Source organism: Phycodurus eques, chromosome 2 (assembly GCF_024500275.1).
Source record: "Phycodurus eques isolate BA_2022a chromosome 2, UOR_Pequ_1.1, whole genome shotgun sequence".
NCBI classification, from domain to species: Eukaryota; Metazoa; Chordata; class Actinopteri; order Syngnathiformes; family Syngnathidae; genus Phycodurus; species Phycodurus eques.
Genome location: NC_084526.1, coordinates 13,336,483 through 13,350,988, shown reverse-complemented (window position 1 = coordinate 13,350,988; position 14,506 = coordinate 13,336,483). Strand labels below are relative to the sequence as shown.

The following is a 14,506-nucleotide window of genomic DNA, read 5'->3' as shown; positions in this document are numbered from 1 at the left end:
GTTAAAGAAGATACTAAAGTGTTAATAAAAGTATGGTAGAGGTTAACAGGAGTGCGGGGAAGATTATTAAGAGTCTGGGGAAGTTCATCCAGTTTTGAAATATGTATAAATAATAAAAAAAATAGTGGCCGCTAGCTCGCGGATTCCACCGATTGCGGCGCTTGCCCGGAACCTAATCCCCATGATAAATGAGGGATTACTGTACTTTAGATTTTTTTTAAGTGAGATTTACATTGCCATTAAATGTGCAATCTGGATGAGATCGAAATACAACTGACCTGTTTGAGCAGCTCTCCGTCCTCTGTGGCTGAGAGGCAGGCCTGGACGCAGCTCTCCACCGAGCGGTCTACCAGCTTCCCAGCTTCGATGAGCTGTTCCTGGCAAACGGGGGAGCTAATAGTGGGACTCACGACCTACAAACACATGGATGGAGATGTCATGATAATGAGCGAGATAAACAGGGAGTCATGTTTCTTAAGGTTAATGTAGTACCTTGGCACATGCCACCAGCTGTGAGGTAGACAGGGCACACTGTGTGGCGGCGGCAATGACCCGGTTCTGAAGGATCGTGTCCTCTGCAACCTGGGCCACGTTCTTGGCTTTCAGGACCAACATGGCGGCAGCGTTGGCCACCGCCTTGGCCAAGTTCATCAGGACATCCTGAACAGGAGGCAAACCCAGTTGGACCAATCACTTTCATTCAAAACATAGAAGAAAGCACGCTTTGCCTCTTATTTAGATAATTGCAAGTCTTCTTTTCCTTTCTCAAAGTGATGTTATAAAATAGAGTGAGAACTGGTGCTAAGGAGTACATTAAAAATGAGCTTTAAAAAAAAAAAAAACTACAGTATATTAAAAAAAACATTTTTTAATATTGCCTCTATGTTGCGGATTTTCACCATCGCAGGTGGGTCTGGAGAAACAGGGATCCAGTAAGCTTTTTTATGCTAAATACAAGTAGTATGAAACCTGTCCAGAATGCATATATTTTTGTTAGCGTGTCTCTGGCTGACTGAGTTCCTGTGAGGTCTCCCTGTTCTCTCTCCGTTACCCTGAGTTTGCTGTTTCAATGTTATGTTTTCTTAGTTTCCATTGATTCAATGTCCACAAAATTTGTATTTTATTTTAAACCTCTCTCTCTCTGTTGTCCATCCATCCATTTACCTCCTCTTATCCAAGGTCGGGTTGGTGGGGCAGTAGCTTTAGCAGGGAAGCCCTGACTTCCCTCACCCCAGCCACTTCATCCAGCTCTTCTGGGGGTGTCCCGAGGTTTTCCCAGGCCAGCCGGGAGACACAGTCTCTCCAGCGTATCCTGGGTCATGCCCAGAACACCACACAAGGGAGGCGTCCAGGAGGCATCCAAATCAGATGCCCAAGCCACCTCATCTGGCTCCTCTCAATGGAGGCGTAGCAGCTCTACTCTGAGACCCTCCAGGCTGACCAAGTTTCTCACTCTCTCTCTAAGGGAAAGCTCAGACACCCTGCAGAGGAAACTCATTTCGGCCGCTTGTATCCGGGATTTTGTTCTTTCGGTCACGACCCACAGCTCATGACCATAGGTGAGGGTAGGAGCGTAGATTGACCGCTGAATTGAGAGCTTCACCATTCTTCCCTCACTTGTGAGCAAGACCCCAACATACTTGAACTCCTCCATTTGTAGCAGGATCTAATCCCCGACCTAGAGAGGGAACACCACCCTTTTCCGAGTGAGGACCATGGTCTCAGATTTGGAGATGCAGATTTTCATCCCAACCGCTTCACACTCTGCTGTGAACCGCTCCAGTGAGAGTTGGAGATCACGCCTTGATGAAACCAACAGAACCACATCATCTGCAAAAACCAGAGATGCAATACTGAGGCCACCTAACCGAACGCTCTCTATGCCTCGGATGCGCGTAGATGTCCATAAAAGCTATTAACAGAATTGGTGAAAAAGGGCAGCCTTGGCAGAGTTCAACCCTCACTGGAAACGAATATGACTTAGTGCTGGTAATGCGGAGCAAACTCTGACACTGGTTGTACAGGGACCCAACAGCCCGTATCACAGGGGGTTCAGTACCGCATACTCTCGAAGTACCCCCACGGGACTCCCCGAGGGACACGGTCAAACGCCTACTCCAAGTCCACAAATCACATGTAGACTGGTTGGGCGACTTCCCATGCACCCTGTCGAGGGTGTAGAGCTGGTCCACTGTTCCACGGCCAGGACGAAAACCACACTCCTCTTCCTGAATCTGAGATTCGACTTCACGATGGACCCTCCTCTCCAGCACCCCTGAACAGACCTTACCAGGGAGACTGAGGAGTGTGATCCCCCTGTAGTTGGAACACACCCTCCGGTCCCCCTTCTTAAACCACCCCAGTCTGCAAATCCAGAGGCCCTGTCCCCGATGTCCACGTGATGTTGCAGAGGCGTGTCAACCACGACAGTCCTAAAACATCCAGAGCTTTTAGGAACTCTGGGCGAATCTCACCCACCTCCTTGCCACAGAGGAGCTTTTCAACCACCTCAATGACATCAGAGATAGAAAGCCTGCCTCAGAGATCCCAGACTCTGCTTCCTCATGGGAAGACGTGTCGGTGGGATTGAGGAGGTCTTCGAAGTATTCTCCCCACCGACTCACACCATCCCCACTCTACACAGTGTTGATGGTGCCCTGCTTCCTCCTCCTGATACACCGGATGGTGGACCAGAATTTCCTCGAAGCCGTCCGGAAGTCATTCCCCATGGCCTCACCGAACTCCTCTCACCCCCAGGGTTTTGCCTCAGCGACCACCAAAGCTGCATTCTGCTTGTCCAGCCGGTTTCCCATCAGCTACCTCAGACCCAATAGGCTTACCGGCATCCCTCACGGCTAATGTCCACCAACGGGTTCGGGGGATGCCGCCACGACAGGCACTGACCACCTTGCGGCCACAGCGCCAGTCTGCTGCCTCAGCAATGGAGGCGCGGAACATGGTCTCCCCAGGGATATCGGTGAAGTTCTGTCGGAGGTGGGAGTTGAAATTCTTTCAGACCCTTACAATACGTTTGGGCCTGCCAGCTCGGATCGGTATCTTCGCCACGATCAGAGCCAATACACCACCAGGTGTGACACGACAATCAGGTTGATCATTGAACTGCAGCCAAGGTTGTCCTGTTGCCAAGTGCACTTATGGACACCATTATACTTGAACATGGTGTTTGTTATGGACAATCCGCGATGAGCACAGACGTCCAATCACAGAACACCTCCCGGGTTCTTATCGGGGGGGGGGGGACATTCCTCCCTATCACGCCCTTCCAAATCTCACTGTCATTGCCCACATGAGCATTGAAGTCCCCCAGCAGAATGATGGAGTCCCCAGTGGGAGTGCTCTCCAGCACCCCCTCCAAGGACTCAGAAAAGGGTGGGTACTCTGAACTGCTGTCTGAACAGTCTGGAGCCGTCCACCCCACCCCAAGGCGGAGGGAGGTTACCCTCTCGTCCACCAGGATGAACCCCAATGTACAGGCGCCAAGCTGGGGGTCAATAAGTGTACCCACACCTGCTTGGCACTTCTCACCGTGGGAAACTATAGAGTGGAAGAGAGTCCAACCCCTCTCAAGAGGACTGGTACCAGAGCCCAAGCCATGTGTGGAGGCGAGCCTGAGTATATCTAGTCGGGACTTCCCGACCTCACACACCAGCTCGGCCTCCTTCCCTGCCAGAGAAGTGATGTTCCACATCCCTAGAGCCAGCTTCTGTAGCCGGGGATCGGATCGCCAAGGTCTCTGCCTTTGGCCACCGCCCAGCTCACGCTGCACCCGACCCCTATGGCCCCTCCCACAGGGGGTGAGCCCATGGGAAGGGGGTACCCACGTATCCCTTTTGGGATGTGTCCGGCCAGGCACCATGGGTACAGGCCCAGCTACCAGATGCTCGCCTTCGAGCCCCACCTCCAGAGGGGGGGGACTCGGTGACCTGTGTCCAGGCAAGGGAAAATGTCTTCCAATATTTTTATAAATCATAGGGGTCTTCTGAGCTGTGCTTTGTCTGGTCCATCCCCTAGTACCTGTTTGCCATACGTGATCCTGCCAGGGGCATATGTCCCCAGACAACTTAGCTCCTGGGGTCATTTGGGACACACAAACCCCTCCGCCACGATAAGGTGACGGCTCAACGAGGGGTATCCATTGTCCACACAAGAATTTTACTAAAAACTTTGCAAGTATCTGACTGTGTTCCTGCTAGGTCTCTTTGTACTTTCTCTGCTGAAATTGCAAAAGTAAGCTTTGAATGTATGTTTTCTTGGTTGGTCTTCCAATGTCCACAACAATGTTTTAAAAAATATATATATTTTTTTTTTTTCCTACGCATTTCGACCTTTTTCCTCGCAACACTAGAACTCTTCAAAACAGCGTCTGGAAATGTAAGGCCCTTTTTTAATAACTTGCTTTATTAGAAGTCATTTCACAAGTGACAACATTGCATTAAAACAGTGCTTCCCCCTTTTTCCCTCCGTAGTCAAACCCCACCCACAGGAGGACCCTTGCTATAATACATGTAATCAAAAAGTGGGAGCGACATAAAACATTAATAAACAAAGAAAGACAACATAAAAACACAAACAAAAGAGAAAAATAAATACAATTAATAATAATGAAAATAAATAAATCTGTTGGGCCTTTCTGACATGAGTGAGAAAAATATTTTGTGTGCGTGTATGTTTATTATTCAACTAAATGTATACAGTGTGATGTTTAGGACTCACTACTGTACTTCACTGAGTCAACATGTTTTCCCTTTTTTTGTGATTTGATTTATTGCGCCACCTTGATTTCCTCAGAATGCTTTTTCATGAGCACTGAAGTGTTGCAGATTTTCCAAAATGGTTTTAAAAATTGCCGTAATAGCTGTAGGTGTGGAATAAAATAAATGAATAAGGTCCATGGTTACCTGAAACCTTTCGTCTGATTCGTTTTCTCCAATCTGGCGCAGGAGGTCTCCACTGGCTTGGCCGATACTGCCTGCTGCTGTCAGCACCGTCTGCCTGGGCTGAACATACATACGCACATACACATCGTGAAAAAGAGCTCCTCCTTAATCTGTGTAATGCACTATACATCGCCTCAATGCCGCATTTCAAAACATACCGTCCAGACTACACGAGGACATAAAGGGCTATGTATTATTTCTGTATATGCATGATTATTAGCTGACAAATGTTTCTTCCACTGCAGGAGAAACAAGCAACTCTTAAATGTTTGTAACCAATGTTACAGTCCTGCAGCAAAAGTCCATAAAGTCAATTCCATTATTCATTAGCATGCGAGGCAACAAGCCACTTGCAGTCTTCCATTATTAGGCTGAAAATGCCTTCAAGTCAGCTCCTCATCAGTCACAGCTCTTTATGCATTCAGCAAAACATACATACACATTTAATAAAGTGGCAAGGCATAGTTGTATTACTCAGAGATTGCACATTTCATTCCAAGCCTTTAGGTGTGTAGTTTATCTGGAGACAACAAATAAAAGTAATTACACTGAAAGCCCCGTGTCATCAAAAAAAGGAAAAACTCTCTTGCTACCTTGGTCTTATTTTAAAATCCATTCAAATAGGCTGGTAATTTAGGTTTTAACCTCTAAAAATGTAAAGCAGGTATAAAATAAATGCATATGTAATATTACTATTGTTGTACTTTAAAATACTTTGAGATTGGGACTGGTTTTTAATAATAATTAAAAAAATTTTTTTTTTTTAAACCAACTTAAATGCTATTAAAATTTTATTATTTAATTTTAGAGATAGAAAACTAAAACTGTGCTGAGAACAACTATAAACTAGGCATATGTACCATATTTTCACGACCATAAGGCGCACTTAAAAGTCTTAAATTTACTCCAAAATGGATGGGGCGCCTTATAATGCGGCACGCCTTGTGTGCACCGAGTTCCAAAATGTGTAAATGTTGTGTGACTTTGATGAGCGCTCCGCTTGACTGACTGGGAGCATTTCCTGCAGACACGCTGCTTATATAGAGGAAAGGCAGACGTGACTGAGGACAGCATGCGGACGTTAAAGGGGGAAGGGTGCTTGTGAAAGAGGACGCTAAAGGCACGCCCCCAGTAGGCACATAGTGCCGGGGTGTGCATTATGCAAAACAACATCGGTTTGGCTAAGGACCCCCAAAAATGGCAACTACGAAGAGACACAAGCGAAACGCAGTTTAAACTGCAAGCTATCAGTTGCGCGGAGGAACATGGGAATCGATCAGCCTCGAGAGAATTCAAGATCAACGAATCCATGGTTCGCAAGTGGAGGAAGCAGGAAAACGAGCTTCGCCAAGTCAAGAAGGCAAAGCTGAGTTTCCGCGGAAACAAGGCGAGGTGGCCCGAGTTGGAAGAACAACTCGAGCAATGGATTAATGAGCAATGAACAGCCGGGAAAGTGTCTCTACTTTCACCATTCGACCGAGTGCAATATGTCGGAGCTTGCCATCATTCCAGGAGGCTTGACGAAGGAACTCCAACCGCTGGACATCGGTGTAAACAGGGCGTTCAAAGTGAAGTTGCGAGCGGCGTGGGAGCGATGGATGACAGATGGCGAACACATCTTTACTAAGACTAGGAGGCAGCGCCAGGCGAGTTACGCCAAAATTTGTAAATGGATTGTGGATGCTTGGGCTAACGTGTCTGCTTGCACTGTTGTTCGAGCTTTCGTAAAAGCCGGCATAATTTCTGAGGAGACGCACGGCAACGAGACTAACTCCGACAATGACGAGAGGGAACCCGACGTGTTTGATGGAGAACTTTCCCAGCTGTTCACTTCGGATACAGAAGATGAGGACTTTGATGGATTTGTGGTTGAGGATTGATCAAAAAATAACGTGAGTACATTGTTAAATACTTCAATAAAGTACAACCGAACTCAGTTTTGCTCCAGCTGCCTTTTTAAAAACATTGTTTTAGCGTGCATGCATGCTACCGTATGTTTTAAGCTAACGTATGTTTTACTATGCCTGCACCCAATAACACGGTGCGCCTTATGTATGTGTTAAATACGGAAATAGACCCCGTAACTGAGACTGCGCCTTATGGTAGTGAAAATACAGTACTTCCACAAAATTGTGGGGGGGAGACTGTGAATGACATTCACAAGTAGGACTTTTTGATGGGGGTTATGGTAGTTCCCTAAGAGTTTCATGTAAGTCCTCCAAGGATTTTTGCCTAATACTTGCCTGCACGAAACCCAATGTAAATAAACAGTAACATTTTTCTGTCATGATTGTCTAACAGGTTCCAGAATTTAACAGCTTTTTATTCTTGGCCCGCGGGAAACCCATTCACCAAGTTTTGTGATAATCATCCTGCCCATTTTAAAATAATGCTGCAAACAGATGGATACACAGTTGGCCTAAAATGTGATGTCTGGTTTCACATACAGAAAATAAACTGGTAAATTAACGAAGGTGACCGCTTACCTCTCCGGAGGCTGGCTCCACGGCTTTGAGCAGGTCGGACACAGCTCCCGCCAGTGTCCTGGCGGCCTTCATCAGGTCGTTACCGCCACCAACCTCATCCTCCATGAGAGCAGCCAACAGCTTAACCCCCTTTGACATCTCGGTCAGATTGGAAGAGATGGTGGTGATGGCGCAGCCCACTGCCGTGTAGTCTGTGTCGGTCGGGTCGCCTGTAGGGGAGAAAATGTATAAAATATTTTAATGATAACATTGTTAAGAAGGACATGATGCAGAGACAAAAAAAAAATAATAAAATAACATGGCGGCTACTGACCAGCAGTGAGGTTGACGACTGAAGCGGTTCCTGCAGTGATGGCGTCAACCTGTGAGTGAATCTCGTGTTTGGATTCATCCATCTTGTTCTGGACCCACACCTTGGAGGCCTGGACACGTCAAAAGTACCATGAAAAGTCTAGTCTATTCATGAGGTATTCAGGGGGATTGAAAACTAACTATTTTAAAATACTTGTTTTTTTCCTATAATTGTTTTGTTTGTTCCTCAATAAATTCAAACTGATTTATTTCAATGTTTTGCGTTTATTATTTCCCCATCTGGGTTCTATGCTAGTCATTTGCCTACCTTGCTTCCTTATTTTGGGGACCAATTTTAACTTTTGTTCATGCAAATTAAAAAATTTAATTCATCTTCTCAATGGTTTGGATTTTTGTCTGATTTTGTAAATGTTCCATTTCAGCTGTTTAAATTAAAAGGTCCCCTTCATCAAAAAAAGAAAAAGGTTTTTCCTTATGCATTTCCTTATGCATAGCATAGGTCAAAATGAGTCTGTGACCTGGTTTAAGTTTGACATCTATGCGGTTTGTCAATTGAATGCAAAAGATGATAAACGGTATGAGGCTTGCAAAATGACCCCATCAGATTTCTGTGCATTTGTGACATGGAAAGTTACTAACTATATAAATACCTGCCCACTTTGTGGGTAATACACGCCCACTCATCTCAGGAAAACTGTCTAAGCGACAATACGGGTGTGTCATGTGCAAAGCTTTGCATCACCTGCCAAACCCAGAGGTGATGAGAAATAAATGGCTTCAGTTTATTTTGGGAGAAATTTCAAAGCATTTCGAGCAACCCAGCTAGGCAGCCGCCACAACCCATGCAAATACAGTTTGTAAATCATACATATGTTGTGGTTTACAACAATACTTAACTATATTTATAATTCAGAATACAGCTGTAACTTCCCTTACCTGTAAGTCTCCCAGTACATTAGTCCATATAGTGTACATGTCACGTTGCTATGGCCGTGGTCATAGTCTTTGCATATGTACATACCATATCTTGTCCAAGTGGAGGTAGATCATCGACCTCCCCCAGGTCAATCTGGGCCTTCTGCACTGCCTGCATGCTGGTGTCAATGGTTCCCATTAGAGCTTGCTGGGCTGAACTCTGCAAAAGAAAAAACACAATGAAAAAAAAAAACTTCTTGTCTACGGTGAAGCCACCAGTTAGCTTGCTCGTCGATGATGGTGGAACCACGGACAAAGGAAGGCCGCATAGCAGGAAAATATTTTAAAATTGCTTTTCTAAGTGTAATGTACCAAACTGAAGCGACAATAAAAAGTATATATAATTGACTGTAAAACTTGACAAATGAATTATTTGGGGCAGGTTGGTAAGCACAACACGTCAAGTTTGCATGGTCCATGGTTGCTAGGCAGAAATCACAAAACCCAATCATTTCTCTAACAACTGAATGGGCATACGCTTGACATGCTTACAAGGTTGTTAATTAAGCAAACCCGGGGCAGAGGGCTCAGTTGCCCCACACAGCAGAGAAATGACAGACTGGGTTCGCAGGAACACAGTCACACGCACAATTTACGCACATGCCAAAAAAGCAATTTATTTATTTATGTACGGCCGGATTGCTTCTGACAAATAAACACTCCACTAAAAAAGATGCCTCTTTTTTTAATCATAAAAAAAATGGTAGTAACTGTAATTACTTCGGCTTATAGACACACGTAGACATTATAATAATAGAACTACATCGATAACCAAAACAGCAACACCATCCGAGGCATATAAAAAGAGTTGGATAAAGTGGAGACCAGATGTTGAAGATCTACAGCGTTTTTTTTGCAAACATTAGCATTCCAGTAGACTGACACGCCACATTGTTGTGTGTCCTTGTTTATATGTTCTAACTTATTAATTCTGCCCAGTCTGCCTCAGTTTTCCTGCATTTCTCTGTCATTTTTGTTTCGTTTTAAACTCCAGTTTAATTACAGATATAGTGTTCCCCCAACCATTTGCAATTCTGTACTCACTAATCCATATATTCACAGACTTTATCTGGAATTCTATCCTCCTGTGCTCTTATTGAAAGACCCTAACATGCCACAACACAGCACAAAAGTCCTGTCCAAAAGAAAAGCAGTACAGTTGCAGCATCTTGTGGTATTTATAGGCAATTATAAACTTTGGGGCGGGGACTAATTACCGTAATTGCTCGCGAATAATTGTCAAAAGTCAATAGTGCGCATTATACATGGGTATAGGGCATAGGTGTTAAACTCAAGGCCCGGGGGCCAGATGCAGCCCACCACATCATTTTGTGTGGCCCGCGAAAGCAAATCATGCTCGTCAAATTCCGTGATTTTTGCTAAAATCTGTACCCGAATTGCAAATTGTCATAATAATAAACAATGTTGAGATATTTCATTTTTCTGTTACCAAACCCTTCTTCTACAGTAACGTAAACAATACTTGCACAAACTATTATCCTTGTCTTCTGATTTAAAAACGAGTTAACCCTCAATTTGTTGTGTAATGGTAATAATATGTTTTGGTGATGATTAAACATTTATATGGTTTCACTGTTCTAATGGCCCTCTGAGGAAAATGTGGCCCGAGACAAAATAAATAACTATATTAATAAAAATTAAAAAAAAAAAAAAAAAAGAACAAGAAAAAAAAAAGTTTGACACCCCTTGTATAGGTGAAAATGAAAAAGACTTTCCCATTTTATAAATGTATGCCGCCATCTAGATGTTATGAAAAACCTGTACACTTTCATTGCAATATGCCACCGCCACCTAGAGGTTATGAAAAAGGTGTAGCCTACACCTTCATTGGGTGTAGGCTACAATAAGACATGGGTACAGATGACTGCATATATGTACAATTCTGCTCATAAGTTTACATACTCAGGCAGAATTAGTGAAAATTCTAATTTTAAATTTTTTTTTTTTTTTTTTAAACGACTAAACAACAACCATCATTAATTTCTTTATGGTTATGTTTTGTTCAATGATAATGCTTTTCTGAAATGGTTGACAGTTTAATTTGAATCCCATTAAAATAAAATTGTGTTTCCCCTGGCCCTTCTCATGTTTTCGTTAAAGAATTGTACCCATCTTATAAATTCTGCCTGGGTAATCAAACATATGAGCACAACTGTGTGTTTTCTCATTTACTAACTAAAAGTAGGGCTATGAATTTCAAAATAAGAGCTAGTAAAGAAAAATAAAGTTTTATGTGTTCTAATAAAGTGCTTAACTTCAGAATAATTATTTGAAAAAAACTAACAAAATACAGATAATACTTCATGTTTTGATCATATGGGTAGAAGCAAAATCATGCATTCTAAAAGTGCATTATACATGGGTAGAAGGGTTTTCCAGAATTTTGGGGTCTACTTTGGATGCGCATTAAACACGAGAAATTACGGTACATACTCGCAGTTTTTCGTTATTCACGGCAGTGCTAGTTCCCTATTACGATTACTTGTAATATACCAGAAAATTTGTTTTAAATTAATAGTACAGTGGACCCCCACATATTTGCAGTTTGGCATTCGCGGCTTCACCTATTGCAGACTTTTTGGGTGAACCTATCCCCGGTTATACTGAGAAACCCCCACTTTTTATCTTTTTTTAAACCAATCCCCCACTTATTTGCGTTTTTTTTTTTTTAACGCAATCTCCTGCTTTTTTTTCGGGGAAAAAAAATTCATGCCAATTACAGTGAGCATCAATTATGCACAGATGTTTCTTATTTGCAATCGGGGCTGGTCTGGAGCCCACTGTATTCCAAAATGAGCCCCGAATAGATGCTTCCCTTGAGCCCATCTGCAGTTGAATAAACACCCCTGAGCACCATTTGTAGAAATGCAGTACATTGATTTTACCATTGAATCCCCTTATCTTTATTTAACACGACATACAGCACCTATCAGGTCTGGTGGGGCACTGTCCCAATTGCCCCGAATGTTAAATTGCCCCTTGAAACATTCTGTAAATCTGCGTGCTCTTACCAGCGGTGGCATGTGTCCACGGTGCATCTGACCCATTGTGATCTGCTGCTGAGGAGACGGCATGGAGCCCACGCTAAGCGACTCTGTGCCGATGGAGCCGGACCGGATCACTCCGGGCAGCGCCACCGAGCCGTGTTCTGCCCGGCCTACCCGATTAAATTGCTGTTGGAGGATGGTGGACCTGCAGACGCATCCAAGAAGCATTATAGTTATAGATGTACCTAAAAACAAGAAAGATGAGATGGCCTCGACAGGAAGCTGAAGCTTGTAAGGGAAAATGAGCCCTTGTGTCTAATCATGAAATGTTCGGATCAAGCCTTTGCTTTTCCAGTGCTGCGAAATTTCCCCCAGAGATTATCTCGCGGGATAAAGTCCAGAGGAGGAAGCACTAGTGTGGTGAAATCAAGTCCTGGAAGACAGATGCGTGAACTGTGCTCCAATTTGGCATGGAGGAGGAAATTGAAAAAAAGACCCATGTGGTATGTTGTCTTTGTAAAACGAGTATGTAATAACATTGTTATTATAACAACACCATCATGGCACAGCTGATAAACTACAGGAAAGCAAAGCACACTGCAAGGAGTTTTTTTGGTGTTTTTTTTTTTTTTTTTTTTTTTTTTTTTTTTTTACTGCAGCTCAATCGTATGCATTAAAGTATATTAACTTGAATATACTGGATGCGTTATTATTAAAGATCACCTGAGGACTCTACAACCATTAAGCACTTTTAAAGCACCTCTCGCCCACAGTCAGCTGGGATAGGCTCCAGCATATCCGCAACCCTAGTGAGGATAGCGGTTCAGAAAATGGATAGATGGATGGATAATAATTTAAAAAAAGTAATTACTACTACTAAAAATAAATAAATTATTGTAGTGTTTCTTATGCACTTACTTTTTAGGCGATACAGATTCTTCAAGCATGGTTGCTTCCTCGTCACCCTCCAATCCAAAACGATCCTTGCTTTGTTTCTGTACAAGAGGAATAAAAGAGGAAAATATGCTTACAGTGATGCTTTTTTTTTTTTTTTTTTTTAAATTAAATACAGCATAAAGTTTTTATTTGGTAGAACATGAGGATGATTACACTAATCCAAAAAACTATCAATTATTGAAAATGTTCCCCACTAGGCTAATCTAACAAACTAGATATTTGTGTATTATTAGATTTGATTTAAATTGACAGACACAATTACAAACTGATGTTATGAGGGGAAGCAAGGACAAATTAAAAACATGTAGACTTACATCATTTACTATTATGTACACCTGCACAATCCATCCGTCCATCTATTTTGTATAGCACTTAAGACTTATTAGGGTTTTTGGTGGGTTTTTACCAGCTGACTTTAAGCAAGAGGCGGGGTACAATGGACTTGTCGCTAGCCAATTCAGGACATATTGTAGACAGACATTCACACCTATGGACAATTTAGAAACTTCAATTAACCTAACATGCATTTTTTTGTGGATGCGGGAGGAAGCCAGCGTACCCGGAGAAAAACATGGAAACATGGGCAGAATACAACACAGGAAGGCCAGGAACCCAAAAAGCTGTGAAGCAGTTGTGCTAACCACTTGTCTCCCATGATGCCCTTCACAATCTAATGAGATCCTGTACTGTTTAAGAATTTCAAATGTTAAATACAATAAATAATAGTGTGGTTGTAGTTTACAGTAGTGTAGAAATGTACTGAATCATAATGAAAGCGGTTTCTAACATTTTGATCGTCTCATGAACACTGGATTTAGAAAAGTACTATGTTTTTCAAAAATAAAAAACAAAGAAAATTAAGTAAATAAAGAAAATTAATGTGATTGAAACCATTTAAAATTATTTACAAGGAGGAAAAAAAATGAATGAAAATTTTCGAATGGCCTTTCCAGAGTCAAGACCTAAACACAATTAATAACCTCTGAGGTGATCCAAAGGGAGGTGCGCAAAAGTAACACCCTTGCAAACTGACACATTTAGAACAGTTAAAAAAATGAATAAATACATAAAAAGAGTAAGCAATTATTTCCATGTCGAGATAAATACAGTTGATAATATTCCTACCCAAAAAAACGAATGATGTCATGAAGACATAGGGTCCTTCAAAAAAGTCTTGTGTGTATACAAATAGATGTTATCTCCCTTTGAAGGACATATGTTGATCATGTGGAGATAATCGCCTCACCTTTTTCAGGATGATGTCGATGTAACCCGCAATGAGCTGAGAGATCTGCTCGCCTTCGGTGGTCTGCACAGAGTAGTAGCTCTCCTGGTACTCGCCGAAGTCCTACATACATACAAACATACACACACACACACACACACACACACACAATTAAACATAGTAACAAAATCTTGTCGCTTCGACTGTAAACAAAAAAAAGAAAAGAAAAAAAGACGACAACCATAGCTAATTAGAAATTCACAAGGAGACAGGCTAATCCCACCAAACAATCATCTGAATGAACAGCGTAAAAAGGGGAGGCCAGGTTGGTCGTTTCTGCAAGATTACATCCGTGTTGCGCATTGGCTTGTGGCTGCACACAAGGTGGAATATTGACGACTGAGGAGAGGCGTTCAGTCAATTTATGTAGGTGTTTCTATTAATCGACAGCTAACTGATTAAATTAATCGCCAACGATTTTGATGATCGATTAATCGTTTAGAGCCACTGTTTAACTTTAAATTGTCTAAATCCTCTGATTTCAACCTCTAAGCAGTCTGTATACTCTGCTTTCTGCAGTCCTTC

The 14,506-nt window shown here is 42.7% G+C and overlaps 1 protein-coding gene across 3 annotated transcripts in view; it reads right to left on the bottom strand.

The window, feature by feature from the left end:
• tln2a (talin 2a) overlaps positions 1 to 14,506 on the bottom strand; it is a 128,672-nt gene that overhangs the window by 39,133 nt on the left and 75,033 nt on the right. For all 3 annotated transcript variants that reach the window (XM_061667866.1, XM_061667856.1, XM_061667875.1), the window contains 9 exons: positions 13,943 to 14,044; positions 12,658 to 12,734; positions 11,764 to 11,944; positions 8,778 to 8,891; positions 7,758 to 7,866; positions 7,445 to 7,653; positions 4,920 to 5,018; positions 493 to 660; positions 279 to 413 (listed from right to left, as the gene is read on the bottom strand). In XM_061667866.1, the coding sequence (XP_061523850.1) occupies positions 279 to 413; positions 493 to 660; positions 4,920 to 5,018; positions 7,445 to 7,653; positions 7,758 to 7,866; positions 8,778 to 8,891; positions 11,764 to 11,944; positions 12,658 to 12,734; positions 13,943 to 14,044 (1,194 nt within the window). The remainder of the gene's footprint in view (positions 1 to 278; positions 414 to 492; positions 661 to 4,919; positions 5,019 to 7,444; positions 7,654 to 7,757; positions 7,867 to 8,777; positions 8,892 to 11,763; positions 11,945 to 12,657; positions 12,735 to 13,942; positions 14,045 to 14,506) is intronic.